This window comes from Micrasema longulum, unplaced genomic scaffold, assembly GCF_059751315.1.
Source record: "Micrasema longulum isolate JH-2025_06_02 unplaced genomic scaffold, ASM5975131v1 h1tg000501l, whole genome shotgun sequence".
Lineage (NCBI taxonomy): Eukaryota > Metazoa > Arthropoda > Insecta > Trichoptera > Brachycentridae > Micrasema > Micrasema longulum.
Window position 1 is genome coordinate 560,453 of NW_028277698.1, and position 14,982 is coordinate 575,434.

At 34.9% G+C, this 14,982-nt stretch overlaps 2 protein-coding genes across 2 annotated transcripts; both read right to left on the reverse strand.

The window, feature by feature from the left end:
- Positions 1–1,138: 1,138 nt before the first annotated feature.
- Positions 1,139–11,367, reverse strand: Orc2 (origin recognition complex subunit 2). The gene is made up of 8 exons (XM_088227374.1): positions 11,343–11,367; positions 10,739–11,271; positions 10,068–10,367; positions 8,059–8,171; positions 5,760–5,939; positions 4,966–5,512; positions 3,472–3,705; positions 1,139–1,372 (listed from the first exon to the last, which is right to left on the reverse strand). The coding sequence occupies exons 2-8, from the start codon at positions 11,268–11,270 to the stop codon at positions 1,176–1,178; spliced, it is 2,103 nt and encodes a 700-aa protein (XP_088083500.1). The 5' UTR covers position 11,271; positions 11,343–11,367; the 3' UTR covers positions 1,139–1,175.
- A 360-nt stretch (positions 11,368–11,727) lies between these two features.
- LOC148281049 (tubulin beta chain-like) lies at positions 11,728–13,384 on the reverse strand. Its single transcript, XM_088227375.1, has 2 exons — positions 13,303–13,384; positions 11,728–13,146 (listed from the first exon to the last, which is right to left on the reverse strand). Exons 1-2 carry the CDS (start codon positions 13,355–13,357, stop codon positions 11,864–11,866), a joined length of 1,338 nt encoding a protein of 445 aa, XP_088083501.1. The 5' UTR covers positions 13,358–13,384; the 3' UTR covers positions 11,728–11,863.
- Between the last annotated feature and the right edge of the window lie 1,598 nt (positions 13,385–14,982).

Sequence of the window (14,982 nt, forward strand, 5' to 3'; positions counted from 1 at the left end):
ATCAGGCAGTCTTGCTAGCCAGGAGATGCCACTGGACCAAGAGATCACTTTTCTCGGAAAGAAATCTCTTACAGCATTCATAGACACATACGCAGTATGTGAAAGTAGGTGTTTCCGTTGAAGAAAGTACTATTGCAAAGTTAGACTATGGCCAATGATTCCTCTACCTGAAATAGCGCACTAAACAGTTACCTTCTGGCTGTGCAATAGCTGATCTTGTATTTCCCTCAAATTGTGTGAACTCCAGTAATGGAAATTTCGCTTGTTCACATAACCTCCAAAATGAAAATGTGCTTCATTACTGTAAAAGATGTTGCTCAGTCGTGTTTCTGTAGAAAAACCTTTAACACTCTTTCGCCATAAGTTATGTTTGATAGTCATTATGGTCCAATTTTTCGACTATTTGGATTTTATACATCCAAACTTTAGTTGCTCCTATATTATTACATGCAATGTTTAAGCGATTCCTAAAACTGATGAGCACCTTGTTAGTGATTACTGTGGATTTTCTAATACTGAAATCACTGACCGATATAATGTTTTCATCAGTTGAAACAGATGGAGCTGTATCTTGGTGATGTCTCTTGACAGCTGTCTCCGAAGCTCTAAATCTGGTTACCCAATTTTGAGTACTTTATTAAAGGCGCTTCACTTATTTGGTGAATATTGTAAAGATTACAGAACATGCGCCTAGCCGTAGTAAGCTAAAAACCGCTTGTTATGTATGCCTCGATAGCGAACGCACGCTTCTCTTCCGGCCAACAATCAATGTCAAATAAAAAATCCGCAGTACCTGTAACTTCCACACCCTACCCCACCCCTCTTTTGCTACTTGCACTTAAAAGTTATTTAAGATTAAAATATTAAATTTTCCACTGGAAACCCTGTACCACTTATTTTAATTAAGCAATAATAATTAAGTACCTAATTTTTTTTTACAAGGTAATGCACTCAGTTTAGTTTTGTCTTAATAAAGCTTTGTATAATATTATTTACTTCGGAGTTTAAAGAAATATATTTGTCAATATATAATTAGTCATATTAATAACGAAAATTTAATGTTCGTCAACTTAATTTGTAATTTTATTTGAGGGTGTATTAAGTAATGAAGTGCTTAAATAAAATTAAAAAATCTATGTTTTTGTGGAAAATATTTTAATCACACGAAAACTTAATCATTCAGTTTGTTCTGTGAACTGCTGTAGCAATGCATTATCAATAGGGATAATGAGATTTTCTATTCCATCTGCTGTTCTTTTTGTCTTCACAAGTTTATGGTCGAGAAATTCTGTAAGTTGGGCTCTTAGTGCCAGGTCTGAACTGACCAGGAAGGCTTCTCTCGAAGACCAGTACAAATCCTTGAATGATATTCCTGTAAAAAACAATGAGCCTTTAAAAGTTAATTAAAATTAAGTAAGTACTCGACCACACAAATGCCAGTGTAGATCTCAGCTGTCAATTTCGGTACCCGTTGTTTGCCTTATTTTCCTTGTTATTGTGAATAAATTAATTACTTCCAGTCATCAAACAACATAGTTGACATCAAAACAGTGCCGAAAACTGCAAGTCAACGTATTGAGATTTTAACTTTCAGTGTTTTTCAATTTTGTGAAATAAAAGTTTACTTTTCAGAAATATCGATAAATGTAAGCATTTGTTTATTATTAATTGTATTTAGGGATAGATTAAAGTGATAAAATCACCATCATTGTCGGTACAGTAAAGCTCTAATTATCCAGATGAATGATTGTCAGATGTATCCGGATATGCAGAAATCCGGATAGTTGGATTAATCATTAAATTAGGGCAATGTTTTGAAAGAAAACACAAAATTTACCATAAGATCACTTTTTTATTGCTTTTGACATGTCCAGCAAAATTAATTGCTTTGACCCTTTTTTATTTGTTATTATAACATCTCCTTTATTTTTTATTTCCTGATAAAACGGAGTTCTACTACAGTAGAACTCCGTTTTTAGAAATACATTTAGATATTTTTATTAAAATAAAGTGACAGTCGGTGAAATAAACAACGCGGGCAAATTTTAGAAATAAATATTATATGATATTATAGAAAAAAAAGATTTTTACTAACAAAAGGTGCCTATTTTATCCAGTATATGTATAAATTTCTTGTTATTATAAAATGAACCAGGTTGTGGTCTCGTGGTAGTATTGTGGGCTCATGGACCGAAGGCCCGAGGTTCAATCCCAGTTTACCACAACCCGATTTCCATTTTTCCAGCAAAAGCTATTTACGACTTTCAGGAAATGGTATGAAAATTTTAATATTTGAGTAAATAGTAAGAACTAGAGTATTTCTCTTTTTAGTTAAAAAAAAAAAAACATGCTGTTTTAGTACTATTTTGATAGCCTGTATATCGTAAAAAGGTTTTTATTTTTGAAAATGCACATATTTGTGATGCAGTCCTTGTTTTATACGTTTTTACAAAGTTAATGTACAAAATTTCAATTATCACTCTAGGAGACAAAATTATAAATCTTATTTAGACGTTATTGCAGAATAAAAAGCATGTCATATTAATAACGAAATACAGTTTATACAGAGGCTAACCAAGAATTGCAAACGTTCAACTGTTATGTTCTGTTTTCACTTGTCCCACTAGTTTGACATCTGAGGGGTTAATAGTGGTAGATGCGTGTGAAATAAAAGTGAAGTATATTTTAAGAAAAATAAGAAGTTAAATGCATTAAAATAATAATCATAGTATGGGTTTTATTCTTCATTTGCCAGTCCAGGAACAATGAAATACTGCAGTGTAGAACCACCTTTATATCTAATATCCCATGTCTACCCTGCCAGGAATCGAACCCAGGACCTCAAGATTGGAAGCCAAGTGTGCCAACCACTACACAATAAGGCGGGCTTATCTCCACTCGATTTTCTTTTTCAGGATTTTTTACCAGAAGTACATCGAGTCGAAAACACTCATCCAGGGTTCTGGTTTTATTTCACATACAGAACTGTATTCCTCATTCGCCTGGACACAGAGAAAAGTATTATGGTTTAATCATTGTATTTGTGTAGGAATAAACTCATTTCAGCATTTACTTAATTTGAAAAGGTTTTTTTCTTACAATTGGTAAGTATTAACAACAATGAATACGTAACTTTAAAAAGGAAAAGTATGGATCCCAATTACCTCCAAGCAGTAATTTGTTTCTAAAAACCCAGAAATAGTATGTTTTATTTTGTTCAATTATTAGCAACAATAAAAAAGTCCATATAACAATGAGAATTCATTTCTTAAGTTCATTTGTATCTCATATCCATCTCGCTCTAACACAATCAAAATCCCATTTTGCTCTTGTTCCCGCTACAAACGAACTTACGAAACGAAGTAGTGACACAATAAGGGCTCGGGTTATCTTAGTGAGTAGGATTGTTTTATCAATTCTGTATACAATATTTTTTATACAAATAAAAGTACCGTGTAGATTAATATATACCTTGATAATGTGGAGTTTTCTTATTTTTCATTTGATAATTTACAATTATCATAAATATTCCTTTGGCATTAGTGGTCAGGGATTGGAATACATTCTTCATGGATGACAAGGCCAAAGCGCCGGAATTGTGGACAAGGAGGGAGCTCTCAAATGATGTCTCTTGTGTGTAGGGAAGCATTGTTGTAACATCCCACCAGGAGAAATTGAAGTTACTAAGCATCGAATGGTCCCAAACTAAACAGGAAAAGATAAAAATATTATTTACACAGCAATACTTATTACTATAATAAATTAAATATGAAAAATTTATTAGTACACACGAGTATAAAACAATGTGACTTAAAAAGAAGCACTCTACTCACTAATAATTATTATTTTGTATACAGACGAACAATACTATTTTAAATTATATTGGAGACAAATTACAAATCAACATTAAAAAGCATTTGATGACTATGCTAACCAGACAAGATATAACATGGCTTGACCTTATAATGTTTATAAAACCCTAAAGGGTTTTGGTTGTTTTTTTTTTTTCAATAATGAGAGGAAATCGGAATTTGTATTTCAAATTAATATTTGGATATTGCAAGACAACTACAGAAATTAAAAGGCTTACTACTACCATCATCACACCATGGGAGAAATGGCATGATAGAAAGCCTGGGGGGGCTTGGTTTTTCAACAATAAACCAATAAAAAACCTGTACACAGAAATGCAAAACTGTAGTTTAGAAAAAGTTGGACTGCTTTCGGCAAGCTAAAGAACATTTTTGAAAATAAATAAGTCCCAGTATGCTTAAAAAGACAAGTCTATGAATTGTGTATGATGACATATGCACTAGAAACAATGTCCGTGACACAGAAAAGTAGCCAGAAACTAAATTGCACGCAACGATCCATGGAGACAGATATTCGGTGTATGTCTAAGAGACAGAATAAGTAATGAAGAATTAAGGCACCAACCGGATTCGTGGATCCATGGATCGTAAAGCAAAATTAAAATGGCAGTGGGAAGGACTTGGGGAGGCAAAATGATGGCAGGTGAACACCTAGAATAATTAAGTGGAGATTATGGGCAAACAAAACAGGTGTTGGAAGGACACAAAAAAGATGGGTCGAAGAAATTGCCTCATTAGCTGGTAAAACATGGATGATGAAAGCGGGTTATACGAAGGAGTGGATACGTTTGGAAGAGCCCTTTATTCAGCAGTGGAGAGAACAAGGCTGAAGAAGAAACAAGTAAAAAAGAAATCGGAACCATTCTGTTTTTTAAATTAATACTTTATTTTATTTCAATTAAATTAATGTCAGCTGATTTAAGAAAAAAAAAACGGCAATCATAATATTTCTATTATTATTTGAAATAGAAAAATATAATCAACTGTACTGTACTGCAGACAAACTAAAAAGATAGACATTAATTCATATTTGTAAAATTTGATGTTATTTTTAACACATTTATATCTAAAATAAGCAATATTTTTTACTTACTCAATGGAGCATTTATGTGATCAACAGATGTGATTAAGTGTATGTTTTTTATTCTAGCTATTTTTGAGAACACTGATTGTGTTTTATTGTTTCTAAGCATAGCTCCATCTATGTTATGTATCAATAGAAAAAGATGAGTTGCAGCTAAATTTGCCATTTCGTCTTCTATTACTTTGACAGCTTCGTAAACATTTGATGGAACAGAATTCAATTCCAGGAGGTCAGAAATTATGGAATCTAGAATGTCTTTTAAAGTTAAACTTGGAAAAAATCCATTTATAACGATGCATGGGTAATTTGAAAGCTTTTGTAATTGAAAATCTTTGATCAACTTTTGTTTGGAGCCGACACCGTGCAGTAATATGCTATATCCTTCACTAAGAATGTAGAGCCATTTATCAAAAAAAATTTGGTGATCTTCCATTATTTCCTCAATCGCTGTGCGATGTTCGTCAGATATTTTTTGCTGCTTAAGAATATTTTGCAACTTGTCTTCAGTCAGAAGTGGAGTTTTAAGACGTTCCAATGTATGATTTGAAGTAACGACCTGAGAAATAAATCAATGTTAATTCAAATTGCCAAATTTTCAAGGCATAGCACTCCATTTTTATGTTAATACTAAGATACAAAAATTAAAATGGATAAAATGTAACAAAATGATTTATTTCCAAAAATTTGCAAGATTTTCGTAAACGAATAATAAAAAAGCTAGCTTTAATAATGAATAAATGAAAGTCTTATAGTTAATAAAATAATAAAAATTGAAATGTTCAGTTGAAATTCATAATATTTACCTTTTTATTTCCATGCATGGAGAAATAATTATCGGATTTTACAATAAATTTGTCACCACGAACTCTTCGTAAAGAATGAGATTTAGATGTGGATTTAGCTTGGCGAATCTGGAGTTTTGAGAGAACTGTCATCAAATTTTCATCATCAGAGTCAGATGATTCTGCTTTGTTACTAGTTTCCTGAAAGAAAAAAAATACAGATAGAATCATAAAGGTTGTAAAAATACACATGGATATTAGTTAATCATATCTATGTATAAGTGACAATAACTAAATGTATAGTATTATTACACAAATATGGGTTTACACAGGCAAAAAAATATGACAGCTAGAAAAGGCTATACAAATGTTTTTGGCATAAATAAGATATTAATATATTCATATTTTTGAATTACCAACAAATTTGATTCTTGTAAGTTAATTTTGAATTTCACTAGATACATTTTATTATTTTCTATAGTCATTAGATGGAACATTGCTGGAATCATAGATATTAATTTTCTGGGTTTAGAAGTATCACAGTACAATCTCATAGATCGATGATGGTATTATTATTTAAAAAAGTTAAAATACATACTCAGTGCAAATATTTTTTTATCTAAATATTTTTGGTTAATTAAAAAAAAAATACATACATAGGTAAGTTATGTATGGTAATACTATTGAAGTAAACATTAAACAGCAACCTGATGGTAAGTCTTGACAATGAGGTAGTATTCTCGAAACTGGCTGATGCTACTACTACCATCACGCCATTTCCCCATAGGGGTAGGCAGAGAGAATGGACCGCCACACACGTCTATCCTGGCATACAATCCTAGCCTCTTGTCATACATCACATTCATACATCTTGTCATACATGCCCTTCGGTTTTGTCTGCTTTTGACATGACCAGACTTAAGATTTTGGTTTATCTGATCATGCCACGTCTTCCTTGGTCGTCCTCGTCTAACGTTGCCGTTCATTTTTGCCATATATACTTGTTTTACCATTCTCTCGTCGTCCATTCGTTCTACGTGACCAAACCATCTCAGAGACCCTTTCTTAATCTTATTACAAATCAACATTAAAAAGCATTTGATGACTATGCTAACCAGACAAGATATAACATGGCTTGACCTTATAATGTTTATATAACCCTAAAGGGTTTTGGTTGTTTTTTTTTTCAATAATGAGAGGAAATCGGAATTTGTATTTCAAACTAATATTAGGATATTGCAAGGCAACTACAGAAATTAAAAGGCCTGATTTTGCCTGATTTCATCATTCGTAACCCTGTCATACATTGATTTCCCACACATTCGTCTAAGAGATCACATTTCAACCGCGTTCACTCGGCTTTCATCCTTCCTCTGCCAGTTCCAAGTTTCACTTCCATACATAAGTGTTGGGACTAAAACTCCGTTGTGCACTGCCAGTTTAGCTTCGATTGACATATTTTTATTAGAAATTACTGTGCTTAGTGCTCCGTTCATTTTGTTGCCCGCATTCACTCTTCTTTCAACATCTTTTTCTACTCTTCCATCTCTTGAAAACATGCTTCCCAGATACACAATTTCTTCTACTTGCTCGAGACATTCGTTGTTTACATTTATTATGCAGTCAGTAACCTCACTATCCCTTTCAAATACCATCACTTTTGACTTACTTTCGTTCATCGCCAATTCGCTCTCCAGGCATACATCATACATTCTAGAGACTATTTGCTGCAAATCAGCCTTGCTACTTGCTAACAGAACTGCATCGTCAGCATACAACAAGCAGCTTACTGAAAAATTATCCATTTTTGCTCCAATACCCATACATTCTATCTCTTTCATACCATGTATAGATTAAACAACCATGGTGACATTACACATCCCTGTTTCACGCCTTTTGAGATCGAAAACCAAGATGTAAATCCCCCATTAACTCTTATACACGCTGAACTCTCCTCATAGAGAGACGATACTGCAGTATAATTAAAAATTGATGTGGTTTGTACAAATTTATAAACAAATAGTGTCATTTAAATAAATATGTAATGTAAAAAATAGCTGTTCAATAAATCATAAAATATTATATAGGCGTTGATTATTTAAATAGAGTATACGGTAATATTGTATTTCATTTGCACAACAACAGGCCAGGAGGCCCAATTAGAGTAATGAATTACAGTACAAAACGCTCATGCTTGGGAAAAATCACATTAAATTTTTGTGTTTACACTGGGAATCAAACCAGGAAACTTCCGTGCGTGAGTTAAATATCTTAGCCACTACACCACGGAGGCCGCCAGATTGTAGATTATCAGACTTACAGAGTCGCTAGGAGCATCATCACTAGATTGATTTTCGTCGGACATCTGGTACTCACTTCCACTGTCTTCAAAATCAGAGCCTTCACTTTCTTCGAGAACCAATGTCTCAAGCTCTAAAAAAAGGTTTTGATTAAAAAAATTATAAGATAGATGGATAATTGTTATATTTTTTACTTTTAAAATGAATCATGTCAAAAAATTCTAACTGATTGAATTTCAATGAAAGACATTCTTCAATAAAAATATTGCCTTAAATATGTGAAAACCACTTAAAACGGTTCTTAATGCAATCATCCGATCTTTATGCACTGTAAAAAGGGAGATGCCTTCAAAGCTCACTTCTAAAAGATCAAAGTAAATATGCAATGCGTAAATATATAAAATCACAATTCCTGCTTTTTATTGAATACACGAAAGTTATCCAAAAAATAAGGTTACAACATATATGTAGGATTGAAAAATGCTTGTATTTAATTTAAATTCACAGGATAATTCACAAATATGTTAAACTATTTTTTAACATAATTGCCATCGAGATCGAAACATTTCTGTAGTCGGGGAACCAGTTTTTGTATGCGAGTGTCATAGAAATTCGCTGCCAGCTGTTTCAGGTACTTCTTTGACCTCCCGATTGTAGGAAAAATGTTTTCCACCTAAAAACTCTTTGAGTTTAGTGAAAAGGTGATAGTCCGAAGGCGCCAAGTCGGGTGAATAGAGAGGGTGGGTGACAATATCCTATCCTAACTATGTCAACAGCTTCAGTGTAACTCGCACGGTGTGGGGCCTGGCGATGTCATACAAGAGGCTTACTCAACATGCCAGCATTTCCCTTCTGCGGTTCTGTATGGCTCTTTTGAGTTTTTTAGGGTATTGCAATAAGCCTCTGCATTAATGGTAGTTCCTTTAGGCATAAAATCAACTAAAAAACGGTTCCAGAAAACTGATTGCTGAAAACTTTTCAGCTGAATGGGTCGTTTTAAACTTCTTGGTGGATGGGGAAGATGAATGACACCACTAAAGTGATTGTATTTGGATTCTGAAAAGTAGAGACTCACCACATCTCCCGTCACGATAGGGGCGAGAAAAGCTTCTCCTTTCTGTGCAACATGATCAAAAAATTCACACACGGTGGTCACATGATTTTGACGGTACTCCGGTGTGAGCATTCTGGGCGCCCACTTCGCACACAATTCTTGTAAACAAGTTTTTCCGACACAATTTCACCGAGGAGACTTTGAGAAATGCAAAGAAAGTTTTTGCGTGAAGGTCATCAAGCGTCACACGGCAGTCTTTTAACATTTGTTCTTCAATTTTTTGCACAAGTTTGTCAGAGATCATTGATGGTCTCTCACTCCTTGCCTAGTCGTAAGTATAAGTACGGCCTTCCCTTTACAACCTAACCCACTTCGAGACATTTTGTTGACTCATCACATCACTACCATAAACATCCACGAGCTTCCGATGGATATTTGCGGCGGTGTTGTTTTGTAGTCAAAAAACGGATGACCGCGTGGATCTCTTCATCGGAAAAATTTATAGCAACTAAACAAAATGGCAGACAAACATGCGTGACCAAATGTACGGACTGTTAGGATCCCCCCTACACAAAAAAATTCCCGCAGCCTCAGGAGTCTTAGTAGCCTTATTTTGTGGATGACCCTTGTAAAATGAGATTTTTTTAACCTTCCTCCAGTCAGATAATGTTGGTCATGATAAAACCTGGTCACCGGTAAAAAATTCCAAAACGTAAAAAAATCAAGGTTCGTAGGTTTTCACGGCCTTCAGAATACAGATAGTGTTTTTTTGGGTTATTATGCCGTGTTTGTGGGCTTTGTATTGCCGACGTTTCGGAGCACATTGCAGTGTCCATCTTCAGGGCTGAATTTCAGCTCTGAAGATGGACACTGCAATGTGCTCCGAAACGTCGGCAATACAAAGCCCACAAACACGGCATAATAACCCAAAAAAACACTATCTGTATACGTAAAAAAATAACAGATTTTGCTTACTTTTTTTCATTTTATTTCTTACATGGTGGGGTGTTTTTTCATAATTTATGTTGGGTTTAACGCTTTTTGGGGTTGTGCAGACAATAGACTTTCTTCCTCTTCTGCTGGGGGTTCCAACGTTCCCTTTCTGTGAAGATTTCGGTGTCCTTGGACTCCTGGATACATCTTCCATCTTCAGATTTTGGAGTTTAGGACTGTCGATTACAGATTCAATGGCTTTCTTGACCATAGCTTGTTTTCTGTGCATCATTTTGAACTTAAACATTTCTTTTCCCTCCACATCTTCATCACTAAATAGAGCTGCAGGATAAAGGAAAAAAAATAGGAACACGCATTAGAAAACCTAAATCATTATATCATGATTTTTAAAGGCCATGGCCCAAAATAGAGATAACGTAAAACACTGAAATATCCTAAGAAAAAAACACATTGATGACACTAGCACAGGCTCAAATCAGTGTTAAATTCCCTACTTTTCCTACTGATTTCTACAAAGCAAATCATTGTACACATCTTGAAACAAAATCAATGAGTATTCAAGTTGTTTTATTGTAGAAATAAAAAAATATATAACATTACACACTGTCCATTTTTAGTTAAAACATTTTATAGGATAATAACAATTTATGGTTGACGATAGAGCTGCAATAATATTAAAAATATATTCTTACTCGAAGGTTTTTCTGTTACAAGCTGTTCACTGTTAGTACTTTCCGTATCGGTATCATCATTTTTGACGGAGAGTTTCTTTAATAAATTACAAGATTCTTCCGATTCTTTGGCAATGGCAGTCTTTTGTCTCAACCTCGTTCCCCTTCGAATGCTATTAGAATTGGTTGTAGATGGTGAATCAGTTATGGGAGTATTGTTAGCATCAACTTCTTTTAAAACAACACTAGGATTCCATGAGGATGTCTTTCGAAGATCAACTAATACTGTCGGCTTCGACGGATCAATCGAAGAGGATGTGCCTTCTTCATCAGAAGTGCAACTGGGAGTTATTATTTTATTTTCTAGAATTGTGGATGGTTCAGAATCAGAAGTACTTTCCTTTGCACTAGTTGTATTTTTTACTATCGATTTTCGAGCTTTAGATCTAGTTGGTGTTTTTGCTGTTGTGTTGTAATTAAATTCTTCTACAAATGAATCGTCCTCTTTATAGCATACTTTAGATTTTCGACGATTAGTTCTCGGCGAATCCATCCTAAAATGATAAACTTAAACTGCGCCTATTTAAATAAAAAGAATTGAAATAAATTAAGATAGTTAACAAACCGTAAATTAAAAAGTAACCAATAAAAATAACAAATAGTAAACGTCAAATTCGATTTGGCGCGAATAATTAATGTTACCAAATTACCAATGCCAGTTATTTAATAACATTTTTTGCTATAGAATTAAGAACTTTCAATTCAAAAATCTTTTTAAATATTAGGAATAATAAAAACAATGAAAAAGCACGAACTCATAGGTAATGTTTTATATACTATTTTTTAATCACGCCACCGGAAATCAAAATAAATGTGAAGCTATAGTTAAAAAATAAGAAAACAAATAATTAAGAAATCTGTATTTTATTGTACATCAAAATGACAAAAAATACATCAAATTGAATAACCTATTTATATTTTGGAGGAGCAAGCTTTAACACTAAGAAAAGAAAAAACAAATAAAAATGACTCATATAGAAGGCACAACAAAAAAGTGTGGTACTATACAAAAACGAGCACAAATAATTATTACAATTAATGAGCAATGTATTTGTACGCAAATAGTTTTCACCTTCAATCCGTCATCTAATCTTCCCCACCTTCCTCTTCTTCGTCGAATTCTCCTTCCTCTTCCGCGCTCGCCTCTTGGTATTGCTGGTACTCCGATACTAAGTCATTCATGTTACTTTCCGCTTCGGTGAATTCCATTTCATCCATCCCTTCTCCCGTGTACCAATGCAAGAAAGCCTTGCGTCGGAACATCGCAGTGAACTGCTCAGACACCCGTTTAAACAGCTCTTGAATAGCGGTAGAATTTCCTATAAACGTAGCTGACATCTTCAATCCTCTAGGCGGAATATCACACACTGCAGTCTTCACATTATTAGGGATCCATTCGGCGAAATAGGACGAATTCTTATTTTGGATATTAAGCATTTGTTCATCCACTTCCTTCATGGACATTCTTCCGCGGAAAATGGCTGCCACAGTGAGGTATCGTCCATGTCGAGGGTCGCAAGCGGCCATCATGTTCTTTGCGTCAAACATTTGCTGCGTCAGTTCGGGAACCGTCAGTGCTCGATATTGTTGACTGCCACGGGAAGTTAGAGGCACGAACCCGGGAATGAAAAAATGAAGACGAGGAAACGGCACCATGTTGACAGCTAGTTTACGCAGATCCGCATTAAGCTGACCAGGGAACCGCAGGCAGGTTGTTACGCCAGACATCGTAGCGGAGACGAGATGGTTGAGATCTCCGTAGGTTGGGGTGGCTAGTTTTAGAGTCCTAAAGCAAATATCGTATAAGGCTTCGTTATCAATACAGAAGCATTCATCGGTATTTTCTACTAGCTGGTGAACGGATAGCGTGGCATTGTAGGGTTCAACGACAGTATCGGATACTTTAGGTGACGGTACAACACTAAAAGTATTCATAATGCGGTCAGGGTATTCTTCTCTGATTTTTGAGATGAGTAAAGTCCCAAGGCCGGCGCCAGTGCCACCTCCGAGAGAATGAGTCATTTGAAACCCTTGCAAGCAATCGCAACCTTCGGCTTCCTTGCGTACAACGTCCAGTATTGAGTCTACCAACTCTGCACCCTCGGTGTAATGACCCTTGGCCCAGTTATTACCAGCTCCAGATTGGCCGAAAACGAAGTTGTCCGGTCGGAAGATTTGGCCAAAAGGACCGGAACGAACAGAGTCCATGGTGCCAGGCTCCAAGTCTACGAGAACTGCCCTGGGGACATACTTGCCAGCAATGGCTTCGTTGTAGTAGACGTTAATACGCTCCAACTGCAGATCGGAATCTCCACAGTAAGTCCCCGTAGGTTCAATTCCATGCTCGTCAGAAATTACCTCCCAAAACTATAGGTAAAGCAAAAAATAATAATTAATTAATTGTATCAAGACATCAACAAAGTACAAATATTAAATACAATATGATTCTATCAAGTAAAAAGATATGTTTCATTTTCTAAAATACTGAAAAACTGTATCATTATAAGAGGAAAAAATAATTAACTTTGCCCCGATTTGGTTTCCACACTGGCCCGCTTGAATATGAACGATTTCACGCATTTTTATCGATTCCCACAAAAATTAAGATTCTAAAACTTTTTATTTCGGGAGTAGAAAAATGCAACTAAGAGAGCCGAAGAATTTTGTTTTAGTGTAGATTTTTTCCAAACGGACGATTTTTATTTAATTTTGTTAAAGAATGGAACATTTTTTCAATCAAAAACTTATTGAAATATCTCTAAGGTACCTACTCAAACTATTTTTATAAGTACCTTTCTAATATTTTATGTTCTTATGATTTACACAAATGTTGAAATTTTGGGGCCACTTTCAATTAGTACCTTAATAACCGTGGGAGGTTGAGACAAATGGGATTCGAAACTAGGAACTCCGATCCTATTTTTTAACTATTAATATTTATACGAAGTATGTTAAAACAAAGACGGCAATCTCCACTATCGGCATTGGTCTAAAATAAATTAGATATGGCGATGGAGAGAAAAACAAAAATACTATTAACAACTACAAAGATTTCGTAACAAAAAGTATCGTTTACACGTGGACAATTTAATATTGTTCTGTCTCAGGACATGACCCGTCCGTGTGTAAACAGTAATTTGTAGGACAGGACATTGTTCCAAAACATTATCATCGAGATAGACGGGCAGGCTATCTTTGCGAAACAAGATTACCCCCACCATCGTATGTGGCCACATTGTCCTAGTGTGAACATGTAGGGACAGAACCATATGACAATAGCGATTTGCTCGACGTGTACGTGTCGCTCCCGCGCATTTTTTCGGCTGAAAATGGAGGCAGAAAAAAAATCTTTTTTAGTTCATCGTTTAGCAATTCCGATATATCTTGGTGTACAAGAAATTATGTTTTTTTTAACTCGCTCGTAATAAACGCCGCACAGTGCTTCAGAGTGCGATATTACGTGCTACTTAAGATAAGATAAAAATGGCAAATTGTATGTGATTAGAGAAGCGTATTAGTCATCTGGTTCCCACAGTAAATTTAAGACCAATTTGGTCAAATTAAAATTACCTAATCCCATGCGTCAACAAAACCGGTTCAGTCACATTGTTTCGCTGCTAACGGCGCTAACCGTCACACGTCTTTACGCTGCCCCTTCAAGTGCTTTTGTTGTACATTAATTATTATTATTAGTTCATCATAGCTTCCACTTCCACGGGTATGATAGGTTTTTTAAACACATGATGTTTATTGAGATTGAAAAACCATCACAGATTTTGCAAAAGTTATCATATTTCATAGAGTAGAATTTTTTCCCAGCATGTTCCAGCAGATCTATATTGTTTCGTATTCTTATGTTCTAGCTATTATTCTTCTTCTAACTTTCAAATAAATCTAATCTTAACCCTCGTTTTGGGATTAAGATTTTTTGCCCTGAGGTGTCACACGAAGAATAACACGCTTTCACTTTTTCTATCTCTTGTGTGGAGACAACATTAGCAACCAATCAAATAAAGAACCTTCCATTACCTGCATGATAAACTATGCCTCGTCTAAGATATCAAAGCTCCCAGCAAAAGCCACCAAGAATAATTCAGTAAAAGTACTTGCTGGTATTTTAACCAAAAGATGGAGTACAGTTCGGAAGAAAGTGCAATTCATTGCATAGGCTGCAAGAAGAGCTCTGGCCAGCGCAAAATCAAGGT